The sequence below is a fragment of the Papaver somniferum genome, chromosome 5 (assembly GCF_003573695.1).
Source record: "Papaver somniferum cultivar HN1 chromosome 5, ASM357369v1, whole genome shotgun sequence".
Taxonomy (NCBI): domain Eukaryota; kingdom Viridiplantae; phylum Streptophyta; class Magnoliopsida; order Ranunculales; family Papaveraceae; genus Papaver; species Papaver somniferum.
The window spans coordinates 111,364,846-111,390,247 of record NC_039362.1 but is presented as its reverse complement, the minus strand read 5'-3'; the positions used below and the strand labels follow the sequence as shown (position 1 = coordinate 111,390,247).

Sequence of the window (25,402 nt, the reverse complement as noted above, 5' to 3'; positions counted from 1 at the left end):
ATTCCTACTTCCTAAACCCCAACTAGGTCATGTTTTACAATATAAAACGCACTGCACATCACATGAATCCAATAAACCCTAATCTTATTCTCTCAATAGAGCAGCTGCCTAGATATTTTTCTTCTCGTTTATGTTTATGAGATTAAATGGAGTTTAGAGAGGGGGCAGTGATGATCAACGCTATATTTCTGACACCTCTTGTATGAGAAGTTAGCAACTCTCTGAGCCCATCTCCTCCTCCTCCTCCTTAGCTTGTTTTCTCCGAAAAAATCTATGTTGGCCAGGTAACTCTAGATCTTAAGTTAGTCATTTTTTTTTCCTGATTTGAGGATATAATTTCTTAGTGATTGTTAAGGCTGTGGGGTTTGGATATCTTATAACAGCCAATTTGCAGAGCAAAGTCGTCTAGTTTTAATGACGTAACATTTGCATTGAAGGTTGGCAATAACAATAAGCGATTCTCCGTGCCTATCAAAATCTCAATTTTGAATACGGCCTCGAACAAGTCGACACATTTCTTTCTTATACTCATTTTTTTTTGTTAGTCTGTATTTTTTTTGTTAGGCATCTGATTGTAGTTAGATTTGTTGTGATTGGTACTGTTATTAACTGTATAAGGTCAAAAATGAGTTAATCCATCTGCTTGCTATGATCAAGTATCCAACAAGGAAGACCCTGGTACATTGCCCAAGTTAGCTATATTTGTGTAGGTGCAATAGCTTTTTGTTCCTATGTTTGTTAGTGAACATTAGTTGTTCATTTAGCATTTTGAAGAGATTGTGTTTTTGAATTTTATTTGTGAAATTTTGGCAGTGATGACTTATACACAGCTTTATGCCAGTTCTGCTTCAGAGTATTCTTGATTGAGAGAGCTGAAATATATCTGAGCCGACTTTTTTTCTTTTCTGTTAAATTGGGAAGCCAGATGTTATCCAATTAATTGAGGTATAGTGGAACTGAGACCCTGTTTTCAGGGAAAACCCCTTGGCGAAGCTATATTTCAAATGACATCAATGGATCTAGCTGAGACATTTTATTATGACACTACTGTGGACTAGAGTTTCTGATTGGGTCATTTCACCCTAATATTTGATTACAAACCCTTGGCTGTCTGAGCACGCTATACATTATATAATAATTGCCAAATGCTGATGATGATTTTGTCCAATCACCTGAGATGTAGTGGAACTGAGACCCTTAATGGATATTACTGAGGCGTTTTGCTAATGTAGTTAGTATGTGTTTTGAGTTTGAACTATTCTACATTTTGCGATAATTGGTTGACATGTAGACTGAAAAAACTCATAAAGTGTGTGTTGTCTATCAGCTTCTTCTTTCGAAATTTACGAGAATGCAGTTAAACTACAACACTATATGTTGCATGTAAGCGTAGAATGATATATGTTTCATGTAAGGCTAATTAAATCCTATTTATTTAGATTTGATTAACATGTACTCTTAATATGATGCATAACAGCCATGTTTTTCAAGTTAAGTAATTTACTCCTAAATTAAGCATATATGTAGAATCTAATTTTAGGTGTTAGGTGCAGTAAGACAATGCTGTTTTTCAAGTTAATTAATTTCCTAAAGCGAACGGTTTTCCCTTATGACTTATTAGAAAGATTTGATGTGGCAGTGATGATCAATGCTATATTTCTGACACCTCTTGTATGAGAAGAACCTTAAAACAGTTCTTCCTTGAGCACAGTTAGCAACTCTCTGAGCCCTTCTGCTCCTTATTTTCCTTTTGTTTTATTTTTGTGGACTATAGTCTCGTGTTTCTAAGTTTCTAAGAAATGTCTGCCATCAGTCAGGTACTTATACAGTTATACTTTTTGAATTGGGCTATACCTTGTCACTTAAACCAAGCTTTAGGGCTTATGTTTTGCAGAGCAAAGTCGTCTAATTCTAATGGCAATAGCAATAAGCAATTCTCCGTGTGCCTATCAGATCCGATGCCATTTTCAAAATTAATAGTTTTATTGGATGTGTTGGTTAATGTTTGTTTTGTGTATTTTGTTGCATTTTGTAGGTAGTTTCTTTAAAGCAGAATCTATGGGTTGTCCCAGTTTAGGTACAACTCTGGTGTAAGAACTTCTGTGGCTTGTGTCGTGCTACGTTGATCATATGAATTGTTCGTTGTTCATTTTGAGTTGGTTAATATTGTCCATAAACAGGCATATATCCTGTCATTGAAGGTGAATTCATGTTTGATCTTGACCCTGATATTTATGATGTTGTTTGTGGTGTTTTAATTTTGTTGTTCTGCTATATAGCCAATTTGCAGAGCAAATCCATCTAAATTAATTATGATGTGACATTTGCATTGAAGGTTGGCAATAATAATAGTCGATTCTCCGTGCCTATCAAAATTTCAATTTTGAATAAGGCCTCGAACAAGTCGCTACATCTCTTTATACTGTTGGTTTTCTTGAATGTATTTTCTTGAAGTGCTTAATACAATTGAATACATTTGAGTACTTGATGTCGATATGTCCGGGTGGTTAAGGAGACAGACTTGAAATCTGTTGGGCTTTGCCCGCGCAGGTTCGAACCCTGCTGTCGACGCAATCTGTAATTTTTGTGAAACTGTGTATAGTTTTAAGACTACATTTTTAGGTATTTCTTTAGTTGCTCGGGTTTTTTTTTACAATTCAAAATATGACTGACAACTTTGTTATTAAACTTCAGATGCACCATTAAGTTACTAGTTATCATATCAACTTTCAATTCTCAATTCATCTAGGGAGAGCTTGTTGCACCATTGAGTTAGCAGGCTGTAAGCTATTTTGTATCTTGCTATTTGAATTGTGTTAGTTAACGTTATCTAATTCTCGGTTCACTTTGCATGTGTTTTGCAAAGTGTTTTGTGACACACGTGGTAGTGTGAGGTGTTTCATGTGTTTTTTTTTTAGTTTAGTTTAGGAGTTCAGCTCTATAAAAGGGACTTTGATAACCTCACATATGTGGTGACCCTTTTCTAGTTTTTTTTTTTTTTTTTCAAGGGCTTCAGCGAAGTTTGCTTATGCATTTTCCGTATCTGTACCTTCATACGAGTCTCTTGCTCTATGCTGTATATATTGACACCCTTGGTTTTTGAAATTTTACCATAGTTAATTGTAGTGTAAATACAGGCGGTGTCTTGGTGTAGATTAGGTGGAGTTTTGCAGCTATTGTTATATACTCTTTATGTTTGAATGTAACTATTTCCTACTAGTTAAGTGTTGATGCTTTTTAATTTTTATGAATAGTTAAGGATGTCAGTCTATGTGAATTTGAACCTTGTAAATTGCCATCTTTGCAATAGTCTGCAACATGTTGATTAAATTAAGTGGCAATTTTCCTATTCATTATGTTAATCTTGTATTTGTTAGCCAAGGAAATAATTGATGGTTTTTCTAATTCAACGATGGTTCCATCTTTGAGTTTTCAAGACGTAGCTGTGTTGTGTGCCACTGAAGTAGTGGGTTAATCACCATTCTCCTAGAACTCTCGAGATGTAGGCCATGAGCCTCAGATACCTGGGATCACAACCTTACAACAAAAACATGGATAACTTTAATAGACGATTACCATGAGTGTCTTTTGTTGTAAATGCGCTACTTCACTTCTGAAAAATGGTTTTGAACTTTAAAATTCTCTTCGATGGGTTATGTTTATGGTTCTAAAACTTATGATAGAGTACTTTTGTTGGATTTCTTATGATAGAGTACTTCTGTTGGATTTTTTTACTTTTGAAGCATCATTTGTATTTTCTGGTCGCATGCTCTGTAAGAGGCAGGGTGGCGTGGTTGTAGATTTGGGATCTTTAGCTTGATTCCACTGAAGGTTATCATGGTATCAGACTCAAAATTCATCAATTACGAGGGTTTTTCAATCTTCACTAAAGGCTCTAGCTCAGTTTCATCCATTTTGTTTCCGAGATCTTCTTTTAGTGCAGTGCATTTTGTTTCCGAGATCTTCTTTTAGTGCTGTTGGTGTTGTTTGTACAGTTTTTTGATCAATTTACGATGGTTTTCCCTATTTCCTATCCTCATTTTCCTTATTTCCCATCCCCTTCACAATTGTTAAAATTAATTTACTTTTCAATTTCAGTTTTTCCTGTGTACCACTCATAAAAGTCAAATTGGCTACCATTGTCACTTTTATTTGTATTCTACTTCATAAATCATTGAATCCCTCTTTTTCATCGAAGAAAACCAAAAACGATCAAGTTTGAAACCCTAAATTAGATTTCAATAGTACCAATTGCACTTGGATTACTCGTGTATCTACCAGAATGACGCTAATCAAATCACACCGTTAATAGTACTATATATGCAGTAGGGATTTCTTAGAATCAACGTAAAAGATGTAGCACATGCTTCCAAATTTTAACTAACAGAAAAAACAGTGTATGATTCAAGAATCAATCAGTGTAAATCGTATATATGCTCCAACTAATTTAATTAATATGGTGCCCTAATCTCCCTCGTCCATTATTTTTAATATCTAGTATACATCACCAAACTTTTTCCTTCTCTATTTTCTTTGAAGGTGTTGATAATTATGGAGATGGCGTACAAGTAGGGCTGAACATGGTTTCGGTTTTTCGCTGAAACCGGACCGAACCAGACCAATTAGGAAGAAACCAAACCGAACCATTTACTAATGGATTGGTTATGGTGTAGAAAGTGGAAAACCGATAGTGTTGGTTTTGGTTTGGTTTGACCTCTAAAACCGAACCAAAAACCATTGGAAAACCGATTAATTTTTAAACTTAGTTTCTACCTTGATTAACAAGTATTAGATTCTACCCATTGATTTAGAGGATATATTGAAATCCTAAATCTAATATTTCAGTATGATATTCTCCCTCTTTCTCTTTCTCCTTCTCTCAGTCGCCTCCCTTCTCCACCCCTAACTACAGCAGTCACTGCTGCTACTCGACTTTCTTCTTCCTTTCTTCATTCTTTTTTGTTTATCAGTAACTAAATTAAGATATATTATATATCTTCTTTTGATCTCTAGATTTAGAGTAAACTTTAACTATTCTTGATATTTTTTTATTTATTTTTTTTGTCTGTAAATTTGTGTAAACCAATACTATCGGCATCTACGATTTTTTTATCTGTAAATTTGTGTATCTTTTTTTTTTTGAATCGTTTGACATAACTATTGGTTAACCAAAAATCACTGGGACAAACCGAAACCGGCTGGAACCATTTAGAAACCGAACCAATGGTTAATGGATTGGTTTGATTTTGATTTTTAGAAACCGATAGTATTGGTTTCGGTTTCGGTTTGGCTAGAAACCGAACCAAAACCGACCATGAACAGCCCTACGTACAAGAGACAATGGTCGGTGGTGGAGGTGACCGTGGAGATGGGAACGTGGTTATGATTTATTAGAGCTGTCAATTAGTAACCCGGCCCGCGGGTTGACCCTAGCCCGGCTTGTTTCAACCCGGCTTGGCTGGGCTTGTTTCCTAAACGGGCCGGGCTAGGTCTGTTATATCTGACCCTAATAGAAAACAAGCCGGGCTAGGTCTAACCCGCGGGTTACCATCCAACCCGTTAAATTATGATAGTAACCTGTAATCGGAGGTATCGGTAGAATTTCACCTGCTACCCAGGTAACCAGGAACTTCTCATTCTTATTTAAGTTTTCTAAAGAAAGAGAAATCAGAAAACTTCTCTTCAAGTTTTAGATCTGGACTGGAGGCAGAGGTATTCGTGTTCGTCTCTTTTTCTAACTTAAAACTAAATAGGGTTGTTTTTTCTATTCTGAGTTCTAGATTAGATTTTGATCTTTAGGTTTAACTATAATAATTTATTTTTTTAAATTTTCTAACTATCTGTTATTCTGTTTGATTTTCAGGGGTTAGGGTTAGGGCTTTACTCGTAATCAACTAACCAAGTTTTATCCTTTAGGTTGTTTTTTCACTTCTAAGTTATAGATTAGATTTTGATCTTTAAGTTTAACTTTAATGATCTTTTTTTTTTAATTTTCTAACTATCTGTTTGATTTTCAGGGGTTAGGGCTTTCTTTAGACAACCGTTGAAGAAGAATAGGAAAAATTGGCCGATGATTTTACTTCTACTTTCCTAATCTAGGTGAGTAGTTCTAAGTTTTTAATGCATAACTTGTTTTAAGTACTATTAGGTGTTTGTGGAAATGATTCTTAGAACCCCAATCCCCTTTTCACGAATTTGTGTCATTTATTGTTAACTCATGTCTCTTAATGTCAATCTATCTCTTAATGACAATCTATAATAAATTAATAATGCATAGCTTGCTTACGTTATGCTTGTGAATATTTATTTGAATTACAAAGGTTTACTGATTCTGAAAATGGAAATGAACTCCATATGCAGCATGTCAGAATCAGAAAGCACATGTTTTATTTTGGCTTACATGAAAGTGTAAAAAAGCATACTTTTGTTGGATTTGCCTTTGCCAGTTTGGGATGTGTACTTGTTGGGATTTTAATTATTGACAGCTCTAGTCCCCTGTGATGTAGCTCAAGGCTTACTAATTTTGATTTTTGAATTCTTTATGTAGCTTCCTAAAATGTCAGTTGAAGAAGACCATGACGATGTCATGAGTGAGTGAAGAGGATACCACAGTAGTAGAGTCGATGACAAGTCAAGAGCATGCTTCAAAGAAAAGGAAATTTACATCAAAAATATGGAATGATTTTGATTGGTCACGAGACAAAGATGGTAAAGAAAAGGCTACGTGCAAGCATTGTAGGAAGGAATATGCTTATGACAGTCAGAAAGGAGGAACATCAACTATGTCAAGGCATTTAAAGAAGTGCCCTAGACTGAAGATGCAAGATGTGGGGAAACTTTTGTTATCTACAAATAATGGAGAACTGGCTACTCGTGCACGCAAAATAGATCAATCACGGGATTTAGTTGCAAGACTAATTATTGGTAAAAATCTCCCCTTTAATTGTGTAGAATGGACTGAATTTAGGGAGTTATGTAGTTATCTGAATGTCGATGTTGAAACCATATCAAGGAATACTACAAGGTCTGATATTCTTAAAATGCATAAGTTCCAAAAAGAAGTTATTCGCAAGAAATTACAATGTGCTCCAGGTAAAATATGTCTAACATCAGACACGTGGACCTCCGTCAACACCACTGGATACATAAGTTTAACAGTACACTTTGTTGATCAAGATTGGGTATTGCAGAAGTTTCTTTTAAATTTTTCTCCACTGCCACCACCCCATACTGGTCAAGCACTTTCAGATAAGTTATTTCTGATGTTAAATGATTGGGGAATTGAAGGAAAAGTAACCAGCATCACTTTGGATAACGCTGCATCAAATACTTCATGTGTTAAGATAATGAAGAGTCGATTCATTGCAAGGAATGTTATGTCGGATACTGGGAAAAGAAACTTTCATATAAGGTGTTGTGCTCACATAATAAATCTTATTGTAAGAGATGGACTGACAGAGATTGATCCAGCAGTAATCAAGATAAGGTTAGCAGTGAAGTACCTTAAAGGTTCACAAAGAAGAAAACAAAATTTCTTGGATACTGTCAGCGATTTAGGAATGTCAGTAAAGATGGATGTTCGACAAGATGTTAAGACAAGATGGAATTCTACTTATCTTATGTTGCAAAGTTGTATTTCGTATGAAAAAGTCTTCACTCATTTGAGGTTGGTGGACCCTGACTATGCAGAGTCTCCTAATGGGGAATAATCGGAGCAAATCAAAGTGGTCACGAAGTTTCTCAAGGTCTTTTATGACCTCACGACTCAATTCTCTGGAAACAAGTATCCTACTTCTAATTTTTATTTTGATGGGGTTTGTCAGATTAAAGTATTATTAGATCAAGAGACAACTAATGACATTGAGTTCATCAGAAACATGGCGAAGAAAATGCAAGAAAAATTTGCCAAGTATTGGAAAAAATTGAGTCCAATATTGGCAATGGAAGTCGTTTTAGACCCTCGATTGAAGTTTGAATTTGTAGAGTTTACTTTAGAAAAGGTTTATCCTGTTGAGCGTAAAATGAAGAAGGAAGTTGATATTATTAGAAAAAGGATGGCGGCACTCTATAAAGAGTATCATACGGCGTCAACTTTAAGAGGTTCGACAACAACCAATGAAACTCAGAATTCGGGTACTGTAAATGGTGGGAATTCTGGACGCAATGGAAGTGCTTTTATGCAGGTGATATTTCTTTAAGTTTTAACTGCTTGAACATTTCTATAACTGTCCATATAGAACTGGTAATTAATTGTTGAAGTTTTTTGATGCAGGAATTTTCCGCGGAAAAAAAAATGGTGGTCAACAATCTGACAAGTCAGAACTAGAACAATATCTAAGTGAGTCATCAGGATCAATGTCAACTGATTTTGACATCTTGAAGTATTGGAGAAGCCAAGAACTACGATACCCTAATCTTACAAGAATGACAACCGATATTTTATCAATTCCTATTTCAACTGTTGCTTAGGAATCTGCATTTAGCCTTGGGGGAAGGGTACTTGATAGATATCGCAGCTCCTTATCACCTGAAAGTGCCGAGGCATTGATAACAACTCGTGATTGGATATATGGAATCGGTAAGAGGCTAAGTGTCTTGAGTAATATTTAAAATTAGTTGTAAGTCTATTTAACAATATATATGAGATTGATAATTACTTATTTTCAATTATATGTAGGAGCTGCATCAACTGATGTTGAGGAAGTGAAAGATAACGATATTAGTGAGGATGTATTGGCATTTGAGCCAGCAAACAACAATGAGGCAGTAAGTTCTTATGCGTCTAATTAGTATCTGTACTTCAGCGATATAAAGCGGGTAATTATGAAAATTCTATTTATTTACATTAACACATCCTTTTGTTTGATATACTTTTTGCTGGTAATTACAGATTCATACTGGAGCATCTTGAAGTGATACACTTCTAGACACAATTACAAAGATACATGGAAAAAGAACATTTTTTGGGCACTGATTTAGGAAATATTTTGGACTTCCATATGATATCACTGTCTTCTATTTTTTGTATAAATATGAAGGGAGACACTAACGATATATATTGTATATGTGACTGCATATGAGGGTTTAGGACCTTTAGGTTGTGATTCAAGATTTCAAAGTCAGTTCAGCAGACGGTAGCTTCAGTTCATTACTTCAGTTTGTCCACTTTTGTATATAAAAGGACAAACATAGATAATAGTTACTGTCACTTTGAGGATTCTTATATGAATCACAATCCTGGACCTATATCCTTAGTTCCTTATTAATGAATATGATACTTTTTGTGCAGGAATAAGGAATTGGTTGTTATTATGGTCTCCTCTTCACTAGTGATGAAGTGTTTTAGACTTTTAGTAGGTGATACTCTGTGGTAAACTGGTAGGCAGTAAAAGTGGAAGTTTGTATTTTTTTTTTTGGTTTTATATATGTATGTAACTATGTCTATATGTATTCCACTCCACAACTTTGGTTTGGTTCATTTCAATCATGTTTTAGTTGTATTGTGGAATCTGTAATCTGTTTTCAGTATGCACTTTTTAGTATTTATACTTGTGGTTGTTTACCATATTCATATTTTTAGCACAAAAATAATAAAGTCAAATTTACCAGCCAACCCGCAACCCGTCAGAGCCAACCCGTCTAGGGATAGGGTTGGGGTTTTGGGCTTGTACATGAACAATACTAGGGCTAGGGATGACCCTAACCCGTCCATGGCTTGTCAAGCTAGGGCCGGGTTGACCCTAGCTTTCCCGGTTGACAGCTCTATGATTTATTACCTAGGTTTTTTTTGTTTAGTTGTTAGATGATTTTACCATTGGGTGTAAATAAAAAGTCAAGAGACGGTATTTAGGATATATGAAATTCAAAATGGATGGTATTTAGGATAACTGGGGATAGGAATTATGGGAGATGGGAAATAGAAAAAGAGGGGATGGGAAATAGGGAAAACCTTTACGATTTACTAGTTTTGCTTAGATTTAGCATTTCTTCGGTAGATTTTATCATTTTAATCATCAAATTATTTTATTCATCACTTTTTTTTCTTGATCTGATATAGATCCAGTTCGTATTTCAACTCTTCCTCTTAATACTATTGATAATATCATCCCTCTCAAATTGAAGGATGATAATTATCTCACATGGCAAGCAGAAGATTCTACTTTGGTCATGTGGATTCAATCCACAATTTACTGATTCAGAATTTGTTGTGTTTCTAAATCTGACAGTTTGGTTTTTGGCCATCCCTCGGACTCTTCATATATTATGTCATGTTATCAATTACTCCCTCCGTCCCTAATTAGATGACCTATACCATAAATAAGTGGAGTGATAGATTAGTATTATTATAAGAAATATGTAAAATTTGATATCCATATTTATATTCATTAGATAGGTGTTTTAAAATGCTTTCCGATGATACAAAGAATACGAAAATCCGTTATATAGTTTGAGAGATAAATCATTTCTAAATTTACTAGTAAATTTTAACTAGGTCATCTAATTAGGGACGGAGGTAGTACATATTACGTATGTGTCTAGTAAACCTTTCTTTAATACTGAATGTAAATCTTTCCAATATCATAAACTTCCTTTTAAAGTGTCTCGTACCAATGTATCACAACCTCTGGAGTTGTTGCAAATTGACCTTTGAGGTCCTGTCATATAGCTTACTAGGTCTCAACCGACACGGGAAAGGATATGTGTTTTAAATGTATCCATCGATTCATACATGTCATAATTGTCTGAGAAGAATCGAACCGATCGATTCAGATCTGGAGTTGGTTAATAAACATGTCCTTATCCTCGAATCTTTTAATATTCTGTATGTAAGTCATACAACGCTTTGGGACAAACATAGTTAATCGTTAGAGCAAATCCTACGGGCAGTAGAATATTACTTCGTTTACTACTTCAAAATATATCATCAAAGGTTATTCACCAAACTTGTAACAAAACTAAAAACACCTAAAATTACCTTAAAATCAATTAGATTAATCTTGCAAAATCTATTAGCATTAGAATTTAATTTTTCTCTTTGATATAAATGGTTGGGTTCCCAATTTTCATAGATTTATGTTTATTCATTTTAATAAAATTTATAATAATATTTAATTCTTGATCCATTTCTTTCTTGTCTCTTTACCTATTATCATGAAATATTTCTCAAGCATGCATAATTACACGAAGTTGGGGAGAAATGACAAAAACAGAAATCGTGACAAAAAAGGGGAATAAAGAGATACGTGAGAAACTGAATCGATTACAATTAATTCATGCGTAGCCTTGCATAATCCCATGAAGTAGGTGACAAAAAATTACAGAAACATAAACCATGACAAAAAATGGGAATAAAGAGATGTGAGAAACTGAACCGATTATAATTAATTCGCGTTTTAGCCTTGTGTTTGGTCCATTTTTTTTATAGGTTTCATTTTTCATCCTGCCCCCTACTCGGCAAATCTTAAAATCACAACATCTTCTTTTTTGGAAAAATATGGCGTTTAAAAATAGTTTTAATTTTAAAAAATAATAAAAAAATTAATTTGAAAACTAAAATCAAATTAACACAAAACAAAGAAAAATTAACCAAGGGTGACTAAAAAATTTACCTATCTTAGGACACCTTTTCTCACCTTACTACTACTACTTTTTCCACCACCACATTATCGTCACCACTCCACGAGTCTCACCAATACCCACCACATTATCCCACCACCGATCCTCCACCACCACTCACCATCAAAACCACCATCACGTTATCGTCACCACTCCACCAGTCTCACCAATACCCACCACTATTCCCACCACTGCCCACCATCACAACCACCATTAATGCTTACTGATATGGTTAATATCAAATAAATTTATTATGTATCAACAAAAATATATTCATTTGATTAATTAAAGAAACATTTATTATGAAATATCAATTGAACATTTATTATTAAATTTTAATTAAACGTGATCATTTATAGCGGTAGATTTATGTACTGTAAGTATAAATTGATCGTTCTTTATCTAGACTAACTTGTCCAAACTTTGTTTTGTATTCTAGAAATGTAATCAATTTTATTTTAATACTAAAAACCGTGATTTATTCGATCGGATACTATAAATAGCTGGGATCCCATTTGGGTGATCCAGCGGTCATGATCATATTGTCTTATATGATTTAGTATCCTCCTCAAAATATTTGTATTTTGTCCTTACCAGTTGTGCTAAAAAAAACCAACTACATCTATCACAATAAAATGTTGCCCATTTTGTAAAGACACAAAACTATTATTGTCCACTACTATTCACTAACATCCACCATCGTACGTAAAAACCATCCACGCCCACTATTTTTTCCACCACCACTAATGTTACCACCTCCACCACTCACAAATACCCGCCACTGTTTCCACCACCCACTGCTTCTTTCACTATCACCATTAAAAATTATTAATATAATTTTTAACCGGGGTCCCTGTAGTACAATGGTAAAGTCATTAGGTGATGAAACTAGTTACCTGAGTTTGAAACTCGCCAAAACCAAATTCTTTACCGATAATATATATATAGTTTTTAATAAACTTATATTTATTAATAAAAACATGTATTTATTAGATTCATTAAATGAACATTTAATGTTACCACCTCCACCACTCGCCACTGTTTCCACCACCCACTGCTTCTTTCACTACCACCATTAAAAAATATAAATCTAATTTTTAACCGGGGTCACTGTAGTACAGTGGTAAAGTCATTGGGTGATGATACCAGTTATCCGAGTTCGAAACTCGCCAGCACCAAATTCTTTACCGATTAATATATATATATATATATATATATATATATATATATAGTTTTTAATAAACTTATTTATTAATAAAAATATGTATTTATTAGATTCATTAAATGAACATTTATCATGAAAAAATAATTAATCATTTATCATGATCAATTAATAGGACACTAATTAATAAAGTATTTATAATGGTTAGTTGAAAAATCATGGCCGTAGATTTATCCCTCCTAGACAAATCTCGGTTGCTCTTTATCTACCATAACTTACCCAAGCTTTGTTTTGTATTCTGGATGTGTCAGGATCTTTCTACTATGCTAATATTGTATATATATCCCAAAATTTGTTATATTTTTTCATTAATCAATAAATCTTACCTCAAATGTGCTTTCATTTCCTCTGTTGCTTACATGAAAGTTTTCTTTCATTATCAGTTAAATGCATAAGGATTGATGGTGGTTGTGAATTTTTTAACACCCTTCTAAATTAAAGAAGTCACCGTAAACTAACTTGTCTTCATACTCCAGAGCAAAATGGAGTTGCCGAGGTCAAGTACAAACATATCTCAAGTGTTGCTAGAACTTTACTAATGCAATATGGTATGCCAAATAAATTCCGGTCTGATGCTTTTCATACAACCAACTATCTTATCAATACACTTCCTACAAGGCCAATTGGTTTTATTTCACCTTATGAATTCTTATTTAATAAAAAAACCTGCTTATTCTTTTCTCAAAGTTCTTGGTTTTACGTGTTTTCATGGCTAAAACCTTATACCACTAACAAACTTGAACCTATGAGTAAGAAATGCATTTTTCTTGGTTATAGTCAATGAGTACCTTGATTCTGCCACTAGTAGAGTTAACCTTTTTTAGCAAGTTCAATTCAATGAGTCTGTTTTTCCTTATCAATCTCTAACTACTTCTTTTATTCCTCAAGCTGACACTAATATCCTTACTCCTCAAGATGTCATTCCTGATATCAATGATGCTCTTGCATCATCTCCATTCATTCATGCTACTCATATAACTCTAGCTCCTATTATTATGAATGATCATAACACGACTACAAGGGGTAAAAAATGAAATAATCAAGCCAAAATCCTACTATGCAACCAAACATCCATTATCTATTACTTTGCTATGTGATTCTATCATTCCTGCCTGTGTTAATCAGGAAAACAAAAGCAAAGTCTGGCAATCTACATTGGACAATGAGTACAAGGCCTTAGTTGATGCTAGCTGGTACTTGATCTATAATTGATTCTTCTATAGAGCAAAATATTGTTGGGTGCAAATGGGTAGTCGGGATAAAGCATAATACTGATAACACAATTGATAAATATAAAGCTAGGTTGGTTGCAAAGGGTTTTTACTGACAAGAAGTAAAAAAGCGGGGGTCTAACAACCACACCCAATATTTCGATTAGCAATATGTATGGACTAACTCCAATATACTTTCTAGAGAATCAACTAGACAGTCAGACTCAATCTAAAGAAAAGTATATCGAGGAGTTAATATATCTCTCACTTGATTTGATCTTTACTCAATCAAATAAGAATTTGCGAGTCTTTATCAAATACAAGGATAATAAAATTGGATGGTACCAAAGACCAATATCCAAGGATCAATCAATTTCCAATCAACAACCAAAGGTTGGATTTCACAATTGATCGATACAAACGCACAACCTGTGATATTTCAATTATATAAAGAAAATATAATGCGAAATAGAAATAACACAGACACCAGAAATTTTGCTAACGAGGAAACCGCAAATGCAGAAAACCCCGGGAGCTAGTCCAGATTGAACACCACATTGTATTAAGCCGCTACAGACACTAGCCTACTACAAACTAACTTCGGTCCGGACTGTAGTTGAACCGTAATCAATATCATACTGATTCAAGGTACAGTTGCGCTCCTTACGTCTCTGATCCCAACAGGATACTACACACTTGATTCCCTTAGATGATCTCACCCACAACCAAGAGTTGCTACGACCCAAAGTCGAAGACTTTAATAAACAAATCCGTATCACACAGAAAAGTCTACGATAATAGATAAATCTGTCTCCAACAGATAAACCTACAGGTTTTATTCCGTCTTTTGATAAAATCAAGGTGAACAGGAACCAATCGATAACCAAGACTTATATTCCCGAAGAAAAACCTAGAATTATCAATCATCTGACAACAATCTAAGTCGTATGGTAGCGAAACTAGATATGCGAAATCAGAAACAATGAGACGAAGATGTTTGTGATTTCTTTTTATCTTGCCCTATCGGAGATATAGTCTCAAGCCAATCTTATAATTGAAATCGTACGATAGAAAATGGCAAGATAAGATCGCTCAACTACAAGAGAAGTAGTTTCGTCTGGCTTCACAATCCCAATGAAGTCTTTAAGTCGTTAACCGACAGGGTCTCGAGAAGAAACCTACGGTTAAAGGAGAATCGACTCTAGCAAACCAACTAGTATCACACATGAGGTGTGGGGATTAGTTTTTCCAGTTGCTAGACGTCTCCCTTATATAGTTTTCAAATCAGGGTTTGCAATCCAAGTTACCTTGGTAACAAAGCATTCAATATTCACCATTAGATGAAAAACCTGATTTATCCAAGCTAATATCTTTCAACCGTTAGATCGAAACTTAGCTTGTCACACACACAAATGAAATATATTCATTTAGGTTTGAGTAACCGTACCTAAACGTGTACACTTGGTTGGTTCACAAATAGTTAACCAATGGTTATCCATATGAGCACTTTCATACTAACCGTATTCATCTTTCTCATAACTAGTTCAAATGACTCATAAGAACTAGTTCAAGAGTTTTTCAATTGCTTAGATCTTTATACATAGACACAATTGAAACAAAATAGGTTTGATTCACTTGAATCAATTCATGAACAATATAGCCACGGTTTGCAAAGATTGCATTCCTTACTGATTTATTGTTTAAGTTCATGAAGCTAACAATTTGAGAGATATAACCAGCTTAGGTACGCGTACGGGTACGTGTACCATAGCAACCGGACTTGAGTTTGAAAACTCAGCAGAAATTTTCGGTTTGAAAACTTCCGTGGGTACCATACTTAGGTGACTGGTTTTCAGTTTGAAAACTTTACAAACTACAACAGAAATTTTCGGTATGAAAACTTCCGCCAGTACGCGTACGGGTACGCGTACCTAACCTGTCTCCTTCACCAATACCGCATGCACACATATGCACGCACTTGGTTTCCGGCACATGGATTTATACACTAATGTGCGAACACACTATATATGCTTATATCCATAGTTGGTTACGTAATCTCAACTCTACATTTCAATTATTGAAACATTCTTCTATAATGTTATAATAGTCGTTAGACGTAAAGAATCGACCATCATCATCAAAGCTATTTTCAAGATTGAAACGTCATCCTGACTTTCGCCACGGGCAAAGATAAAAATGGTTAAAGCAAAAGCTTACCAACACATATTTCGAGAAAAAGATAGGCGAGTAAACTCGGCTCGAAATAGAAAATGTGTATGTATGAAAACTATCATACTTATACGACTTTTGTCTGAAGAGTTGGAGATAGAGTAGATAGACTTTTGAGTGACAGATGAGTTCAAGTCTCCACATACCTGTTGGTTGGATGAAGTTCCACTGGTTCCTTGAGTAGTTCTTAGTCTTCGTAAGATAATCGCCATGGAGTCTGGAGGTCAACTATTCCTAACTATCCTAGACCGAGACTTAGTCATAAGTATACTAAAAATCAAGACATATAGTTTTGATCACTAACATTGACAAACATGCTTGAGATAGCAACGCATGTGAGTTCGACCGAGCAATGCTCTAACAATCTCCCCCTTTGTCAATTTTAATGACAAAACTATCAATACATACGGAATAGATAAAACTTTGTAGCTTCTCGTCCACATGCTTGATCTCCTTGGTGTTTCAACATTACTCGAAAACTTCGTCTTTTCCAAGTACTCCCATGATTCCATAGATGTTCAATTCAGCATCATAGTTGTTGAAGTTCCGTAGCCATAACAATGAGAAAACAAAAGCTCTCGATCATTGTTATACAGTGTCATAGTATTATTACACATCATCAAAGTTATTATATCACAACTTCGACAACAATACTATGGTGATATGTATCACTCCCCCTTAGTCAATACTTTCGTCTCAACATGAAACCACCCCCCCTTACATAATGACCCGTAAAACGCGTAAATCATATGTATTTGTAGTGTGAACTACATATTAATTCTCCCCCTTTTTGTCAATAAAATTGTCAAAGGTACGAAAACGGGATCCTAATGAAATTTGCACGAAGACGCTTCAATACCAAAGAAAAGTACATATCAACTTATTTAGATGCAATCATAAATCCGAAGTTAAATGCATTCATCAAGTAGTTTATAAAGATACAAGATAACCCCTAAATAATTCCACACCCCCCCCCCACAAAGATATGGAAATTAAGCGCAAGTTCAAAAGAACTCTCCCTCATTTGATGTCATTCCCGAGATCACAACAAGAGTGACCTTACTTTTACAAGAAAAGAAGGATTTTATTGGACACCAAAAACCATAATGAAATGATTGTCTATATCCAAAATTCTCAATTAAACTAACCACAAGTAAACCCATGATTAATTTAATCGGAATACACAATCAAATTAAACACAAAAGTGATCAATTTAATTGATCATGCTTAACATAAGAGAACTTACGGAGCTACGACTATGTTAACCATAAAAGAATAATTAACTCAACCGTTTTATGCTCAACACAAGAAAACCTTATGTAGCATTGCAGTATACACATAAGATATGGATCAGGGAAAGATCAATACTGCGGAATATACAAAGATTCATTCTATTTTCATCACTATTTGCATAACGACATATAATAGACATAATCTTTGCAAACAAAAGATTTTAATCTATCTTCCATCAATAATTGACATAATAGGCTTAACTTTTGTTTGTCAAAAATTCATCGATCTTGTATCAATACTTGCATATCGACATATAAAAGAGATAACTTTTGACATCGTATGGGACAATAATAGTTCACGGACACAAACACACATATCCAATAACATATTGCAATATATAAAACCATAAAGATTAAAATTGCAATCATCATCTTCCAAATCAACTCTAGAATAAATAAATCTAAAAACATGAAGATGAAAACGTTGGACATAGTTATGTGTACTCACAATAATGGCTATTCCAAACTCTAGTTATTCTTCTTAAAAACACAAGAAAATAGAAGATCTACTAGACATTAAGATCTTTGAAAAATTCCTTGTCTTCCCCGAACTCCTTGTCGTCAACAACCATTGCACTACACAAAATTCTGGGTTTAGCAACCCAGATAAGCAACAGCTCTTGATCTGTTGCTAATTCGCAACAAGAAAAAGCAATTGCCAAATTTCAGCAACAGCTTCTTTCTGTTGCGAAATCCGCAACTGCCTGTGTTCTGTTGCGATTAGAAACTGCGGATATCATAAGCATGCGATTCATATGCTTCCAGGTAACACTTTGGAACTCTTTTTCCGCCCATATTTTTGATATCCTTTAAGTGTATTGATATACTTCCACCCCCTTGACTATTTCTCCTACGTGTTTCTATCGAAGAGATAAGTTTCTCTTCTACCTCTTTCTTCTTCCTCTCTCCGAGCAGTCGAAACCCTCTCGTCCCCAACCCTCTTTTCTCTTTCTTCTTCTCTCTGCAGTTTCTCAATCTCTACTCTTCTGTTTCATCTCAGTTTCTCGATTTCTTCTTTCAGTTCTCATTTAGATTTAGATTTTATTTGCGATTCGTGTTATTTGTTTGAAGCGATGAAGAACACCTAATACCAGAACACAGACTCTTCTCCAAACAACATCATTGGCTGTAGATGATCAAGATCTGGGTGATATGGGTAACTCTCTTTTCTCTATCTTTTTTTATCGATTTTTCCCAAAATTTTCAATTAGGGTTTCCAGTTTCTATAATTTCGAGCCTTTTGAACTGATTTTGTGAACTGTAATTTCGATTAGGGTTTCGTTTAAAGTTAGCATTTTTTATCTGCTTTTAGTGGTTTTGAGATCTGTTTTACAGTATGAACGAGGTGAAGAGATGGAGACTAGTAGTTGTTTCTAAGTGATTATTCGTGTTCTTCAGTTTCAATGTTGGTTTTTATTTCTATGTTATTCAATAGAAAGTGCTAAGTTGACTATTTCGATTTTAATAGAATGGGTTTAGCTATTTTCTTCTTTTCTACTGTGTTTAAACAAAATTAGAGTTCTGCAATTTTTTCATGGCTGGTTTGAAGCTATTATTTTGTTGTTGATGAAGTTTTGGTAGGTTTGTATTTGACCAAAATGAAAATTATTTGACCAAAATGAAAATTGACCACTGTTGTACCTCTGTTGATTGGTTGATGAAAGATGGAGTGTGCTTGGTTATTTCAGTTGGTCTTTATACTTAACCTGTTTGAGTGAAGTCCTGGAAGGGTTTATTCCTCTCTGGATCTTTTTGGATTTTTAAAAGTAAAAGCATAGAACAGAGAAGCTGAAACTTTAGGTTCTTGTTGTTCAGAACAGAATTTGATATGAGTTTGTCTTTGAAAAGAAAGTATGAAATGTCTAATGTACATGGGATTCTGTATAAGTGCAACGGTTGTAGTTCATAAATGAATATGTTTTATAAGTTGATGAAAATGATGTGATGTCCAAGTCATGCTATATTGAAAATGATGAGTATGTTTTATAAGTTACTATCACATCTAATTGAATTAGTATGAAACTGTCCATTTATCTTCTAAGGACATTTGCTTATTGCAGGATTAGCTGACTAGCATAATGAGAATGAGACACTAGCTGAGGAGCAAAATGAACAGGTTTGATCCAACTAGTAGTTCTGATATTTTTTCCCAAGCATTTTCCATTTTCACAGAGAAATTGTTCCTTGCATGATGTGTAGGAAATGGGCCTGAGTGATAGTGATAATGGTAACAAGAAGGTCTGCTGAAGAGACATGCTGAAGTTGCTAACAAGAAGGCTCCCCCTGGTGACCTCAAAAGTCAGGTAAAAATCTTTTACCATTTTGCTTACTATATTATATATTAGATTGTTACGTCGTTGAACGTTTTCTATTGTGTTCTGATTTTCTGAAATTTCGATGGTGCAGAGATATGTGAATTTTGGTGGGATAATGTTATATGAGCCCAGCTTCTGTTATGTCTAGTTTGTTATTTTGTTTTCCTGAAAACATATGGCCATACATCTAATGTAATCTACTAATGCATGTTTTGCTTTTCCGGCCTTAAGCACAGTTGTTTAATGTAAAATCGCCAAAGGGGTTAATGGCAGAGTGGATAAAAAAGACAAACGGCGAATGCTTCACATTGTTTACCGTGTTGGAGACTTGGACAAGACCATAAAGTATGTTTCTTCGGGGAATACATATCCTACTGCATGTTTATTAGTTGTAGTAAATGATTCATAGAGAAATAATGTATTGTGCTTTCAGATTCTACACGGAGTGCCTTGGATGAAGCTGCTGCGAAAACATGACATACCTGAATAGAGATACACAAATGCTTTTCTTGGTTACGGTCCTGAGGATTCACACTTTGTGGTTGAGCTCAATTGCAGTAAGTAGCCTAATCCAGTAGCTTACTTCAACATTACTTCCAAACTCTGCCAAATGCTAGAACCAAGTGACTTAACATTTTTATATTTTTGGAATGTCAACGGTGTCTTGCTGCCCTGATCGTTTTTATACTATTTTGTAGAATATGGGGTCGGCAAGTGCTATACGGTCATCCACTCCTAGCATTAAGGGGTCAGCTTCTAAGCCTAAGAAAACTATTGGCAGGGTTAAGGTGCAAGGTACTGTTTTTTCTTTTCTTCGCACATTGCATCTCATTGTACCTATGTTTGCGTGGAATCATAAGTTTTTCTTAAATGGTTGCTTGTTTCGCAGTCCGGAAAGTGAAAATGGATTTGGATTCACCCAATGGATGCACTTTTTTATCCCTTCGTCCCTCAAAGATAAAAGTGGAAGCCCTTAGACATCGCTTGTCCAATCTACGGTCGACATTTTCTTCTGGATGGCAAGCAATTCGAAGGGTTCGTGTACAACCTCAAGTACCTGCTAGTGGCTCTTTCTCAAGGCACAGTTTAGCATATTTGCACGCCAGTAGTCAGTCCATAAAACAAGTATCTGGACTTCTTAAAATTGGTGCGACAACTTTGCGCAGTAGGTCAGAACCATATGAAGTAGTGCACGGTATTTTTGTGTTTCAAGCTGAAACATTAATCATAAATTATCTTTAACTCATAAAGGACCAAGAAGTGGATCGGTTACATATAATGGACTGACAATATAGCCTTTATACAACTTTTTATATTCTAACTCTAGCTTGGTATATAATGTTTAACTATAAGTGATTTTGGTAATTGTTGACAGAGACATACACCTGCATTTTGAGATTGAAAAATTCAAATGATGACGAGACAGTTCATATGCAACCAGGATCCAGTGAAACACATTTATTGTACGTACCAATTTGCTGTTTTTCTATTGCCTACTCTCTAGTAATATCCAAGCTAGTAAAATTTATTGGATTTACAATTTATTTCCCTCTTTTCCGGAAATACAATTTTCCAGATAGTGCAGGCGATGATCTTTTTCTTGAAGTCCAGGATTCCAAGGGAAAATACTGCGGCAGTGTCATTGCTCAGATGGCTACTTTTATGGAGGAGCCGGTAATATTCCTAGTGACTTTTTTTAGATTGTTGAGAGTATATTACTGAATTCAAGGCTAACATGTCGGTTATACTTCAGGGTGACAAGGTTCGCTGGTTGCCTTTTCACCCTGAACCAGAGCATGAGCTTGTTGGCAGAATACAACTGTGCATAAACTATTCTACCAGTATAGGTGAAAATGTTCATCTTAAGGTACAAAACTCTCCATCCTCTACTTCAAAAATCTTGTTAAACATCTGTGTTATTGTTTCTAAGCCGTGCTTATCTCTTATGCTAATTGAATCTTGCATAGCAAGGATTTATGGTGAAACACAGTTTGTAACCTTCAAATCTTATATAATTTGAGATTATTTCCAAATGCATCATTCATTTCAGGATTCAAGTTCACGGCCTCATAGCCTTATCCTCAAAATTTACTCTTGCAGTACTAAGGTCCCTGGGATGGAAGAACTTAAAAGTTAATTGGAGCAGAGGTATTCATACTTCCCCTCTTTTCATGTGTGCAATGAAAGAGATCATGCATTTAAGCTTAATTAAACAGTCTGGTACTTCATGTATTTGTATTTTAGTTATTTTTTTTTCCATAGAGACATCCAACAAAGTATAGTTCATTTTCTCTTTAAAACATTTTGTATGATTCCTTGATGTAATGTTAAGTTAATAGATATATCCAGATGGCAGTACTTGTTGTGTCATGACTTATGTGTTAGGTTTCTTAGTTCGATTATAATTTTATGTTGAATGTGAGGGTCATTTGATTGAATTATCAGGAAATTGCAGGGAATTGGGGGAACCGGTTTTGACTAGATTTTTTCTCGTTGCAAAAATTTAGCAACTGAAAATGTTGCTAAATCTGAACCAGAACAACTATAACCTGTTCTACTAAATATATCCCGGAATAGCTCTAAAATTAGCAACAGAGTAGCAACAGTTGATTTCTGTTTCTATATTTTAATTTCGCAACAGCTTAACTCTATTGCTACTGCCGTTGCTGACCGAAATTAGCACAGAGATAGAGCTGTTGCGAAAAACTGCGACAGGGTGTTTAGCAACGGCAGAATCTGTTGCAAGCCCAGTCAGCAACAGATTTGCAAAGATTGCATTCCTTGCTGATTTATTGTTTAAGTTCATGAAACTACCGATTTGAGAGATATAAAACCATCTTAGGTACGCGTACGGGTACAGGTACCATAGCAACCGGACTAGAGTTTGAAAACTCATCAGAAATTTTCGGTTTGAAAACTTCCGTGGGTACGCGTGCGTACGCATACCTAGGTGACTGGTTTTCAGTTTGCAAACTTCACAAACTACAGCAGAAATTTTCGGTATGAAAACTTCCGCCAGTACGCGTACGGGTACGCGTACCTAACCTGTCTCCTTCACCAATACCGCATGCACACATATGCACGCACTTGGTTTCCGGCACATGGATTTATACACTAATGTGCCTACACACTATATATGCTTATATCCATAGTTGGTTACGTAATCTCAACTCTACATTTCAATCATTGAAACATTCTTCTATAATGTTATAATAGTCGTTAGACATAAAGAATCGACTATCGTCATCAAAGCTATTTTCAAGATTGAAACGTCATCATGACTTTCGTCACGGGCAAAGATGAAAATGGTTAAAGCAAAAACTTACCAACACATATTTCGAGAAAAAGATAGGCGAGTAAACTCAGCTCGAAATAGAAAATGTGTATGTATGAAAACTATCAAACTTATACGACTTTTGTCTCAAGAGTAGGAGATAGAGTAGATAGACTTTTGAGTGACAGATGAGTTCAAGTCTCCACATACCTGTTGGTCGGATAAAGTTCCATTGGTTCCTTGAGTAGTTCTTCGTCTTCGTAAGATAATCGCCATGGAGTCTGGAGCTCAACTATTCCTAACTATCCTAGACCGAGACTTAGTCATAAGTGAAAAAGCGGGGGTACAACAACCACACCCAATATTTCGCTTAGCAATCTGTATGGAAAAACTCCAATATACTTTCTAGAGAATCAACTAGACAGTAAGACTCAATCTAGATAAAAAGTATATCAAAGAGTTTATATCTCAATCTCTCGATTTGATATATACTCAAGCAAATAGAAATCTGCGAGTCTTTATCAAATACTAGAGAGATAACTTGGATGGTACCAAAGGCCAATATCCAAGTGTCAATCAATTTAAATCAACAACCAAAAGGTCGGATATTCTAATTGATTGAACAACGCACAAACTGTGATATTTCAATTATATAACAAAATATAATCCGGAAAAGAAATAACACAAACACCAGAATTTTGTTAACGAGGAAATTGTAAATGCAGAAAAACACCGGGACCTAGTCCAGATTGAACACACACTGTATTAAGCCGCTACAGACACTAGCCTACTTCAAACTAACTTCGGTCTGGACTGTAGTTGAACCCTAATCAATCTCACACTGATCCAAGGTACAGTTATGCTCCTACGTCTCTGATCCCAGCAGGATGCTACGCACTTGATTCCCTTAGCTGATCTCACCCACAACTAAGAGTTGCTACGACCCAAAGCCGAAGACTTTAATAAACAAATCTGTATCACACAGAAAAGTCTATAGAATAGATAAATCCGTCTCCCACGAATATACCTACGATTTTTTGTTCCGTCTTTTGATAAATCAAGGTGAACATGAACTAATTGACAAACCGGACTTATATTCCCGAAGAACAGCCTAGTATTATCAATCACCTCACAATAATCTTAATCGACGCAGCGAAAAAAGATATTGTGGAATCACAAACGATGAGACGAAGATGTTTGTGATTACTTTTCTATCTTGCATATCGGAGATATCAATATCAAGCCAATCATTACGATTGTACTCAACACGATAGAATCAGCAAGATCAGATCACACAACCACGAGAAAGTAGTATCGGTCTGGATTCACAATCCCAATGAAGTCTTTAAGTCGTTAAACTGGTTTAGAGAAGAAACCAAAGTTTAAAGGAGAATCGACTCTAGCTTACACAACTAGTATCACACGTAAGCTGTGGGGATTAGGTTTCCCAATTGCTAGAGTTCTCCCTTATATAGTCTTTGAAATCAGGGTTTGCAATCAATGTTAGCTTGGTAACAAAGCATTCAATATTCATCGTTAGATGAAAACCTGATTAGATTCAAGCTAATATTTCTCAACCGTTATATCGAAAACTTAGCTTGTTACACACAAATGAAATGTATTATTTTGGGTTTATGTAATCGTAACCAAACATGAACATTTGTTGGTTCGTCAATAGTTAACCAATGGTTAGCCATATGAGCACTTTCATATCAACCATGTTATTCTTCACCATAACTAGTACAAATGACTCAAATGAACTAGTTAGAGAGTTGTTCAATTGCAAGAAAATCTTATGTAACTACACAAGACACAATCGAAGAAAAAGCGATTTGATTCACTCGAATCGGTTCATGGACTATATAGCCACGGTTTGGATTTAGCATTCCTTAGTTAATATGAATAAGTTCATAAACAACCATTTTTAGATATAACCAACTCAAGTTCGCGGACTGGGTTCGCGAACTTAAGTTCCCGGAAGGAGTTCACAAACTCAAGCAGATTTTCTCGGGTCGAGAACTTCCGCCAGTTCGCGGACTTAGCTCATGCCACTATTCCGGTTTTCTTGATCAACAAAGTTTGCAAACTTCGGTTCAAGGAATAAGGACTTATACATATATGTGTTTCCAAAACAATGCTTATATCCACCAATGGTTATATAATCTAAACTCTCATTTCAATCATTGAAACATTCTCAGAGGATGTTATATAGTTGTTATTCACAAACCATTTTTCGTCAGAAA

The 25,402-nt window shown here is 35.1% G+C and overlaps 1 protein-coding gene, 6 non-coding genes and 1 pseudogene across 7 annotated transcripts; all 8 read left to right on the top strand.

Moving 5' to 3' along the window:
- The first annotated feature begins 163 nt into the window (after positions 1–163).
- LOC113284992 lies at positions 164–228 on the top strand (annotated as a pseudogene).
- Positions 229–393: 165 nt separating this feature from the next.
- LOC113284942 lies at positions 394–516 on the top strand. Its single transcript, XR_003328465.1, has one exon. It is a non-coding gene; the product is annotated as a small nucleolar RNA snoR86 (small nucleolar RNA).
- A 288-nt stretch (positions 517–804) lies between these two features.
- Positions 805–894, top strand: LOC113284900. The gene has a single exon (XR_003328426.1). It is a non-coding gene; the product is annotated as a small nucleolar RNA Z223 (small nucleolar RNA).
- Positions 895–1,271: 377 nt separating this feature from the next.
- LOC113285031 lies at positions 1,272–1,378 on the top strand. The gene has a single exon (XR_003328545.1). It is a non-coding gene; the product is annotated as a small nucleolar RNA snoR97 (small nucleolar RNA).
- Positions 1,379–1,634: 256 nt separating this feature from the next.
- On the top strand, positions 1,635–1,729 carry LOC113284983. The gene has a single exon (XR_003328502.1). It is a non-coding gene; the product is annotated as a small nucleolar RNA snoR1 (small nucleolar RNA).
- A 560-nt stretch (positions 1,730–2,289) lies between these two features.
- LOC113284947 lies at positions 2,290–2,414 on the top strand. Its single transcript, XR_003328470.1, has one exon. It is a non-coding gene; the product is annotated as a small nucleolar RNA snoR86 (small nucleolar RNA).
- A 75-nt stretch (positions 2,415–2,489) lies between these two features.
- TRNAS-UGA lies at positions 2,490–2,571 on the top strand. Its single transcript has one exon. It is a non-coding gene; the product is annotated as a tRNA-Ser (tRNA).
- A 4,052-nt stretch (positions 2,572–6,623) lies between these two features.
- LOC113279452 (zinc finger BED domain-containing protein RICESLEEPER 2-like) lies at positions 6,624–7,709 on the top strand. The gene has a single exon (XM_026528147.1). It carries the CDS (start codon positions 6,624–6,626, stop codon positions 7,707–7,709), a length of 1,086 nt encoding a protein of 361 aa, XP_026383932.1.
- Positions 7,710–25,402: the final 17,693 nt, after the last annotated feature.

Coding starts and splice junctions, on each gene's coding strand:
- LOC113279452 (XM_026528147.1), top strand. CDS start 6,624: ATGACAAGTCAAGAGCATGCTTCAAAGAAAAGGAAATTTACATCAAAA.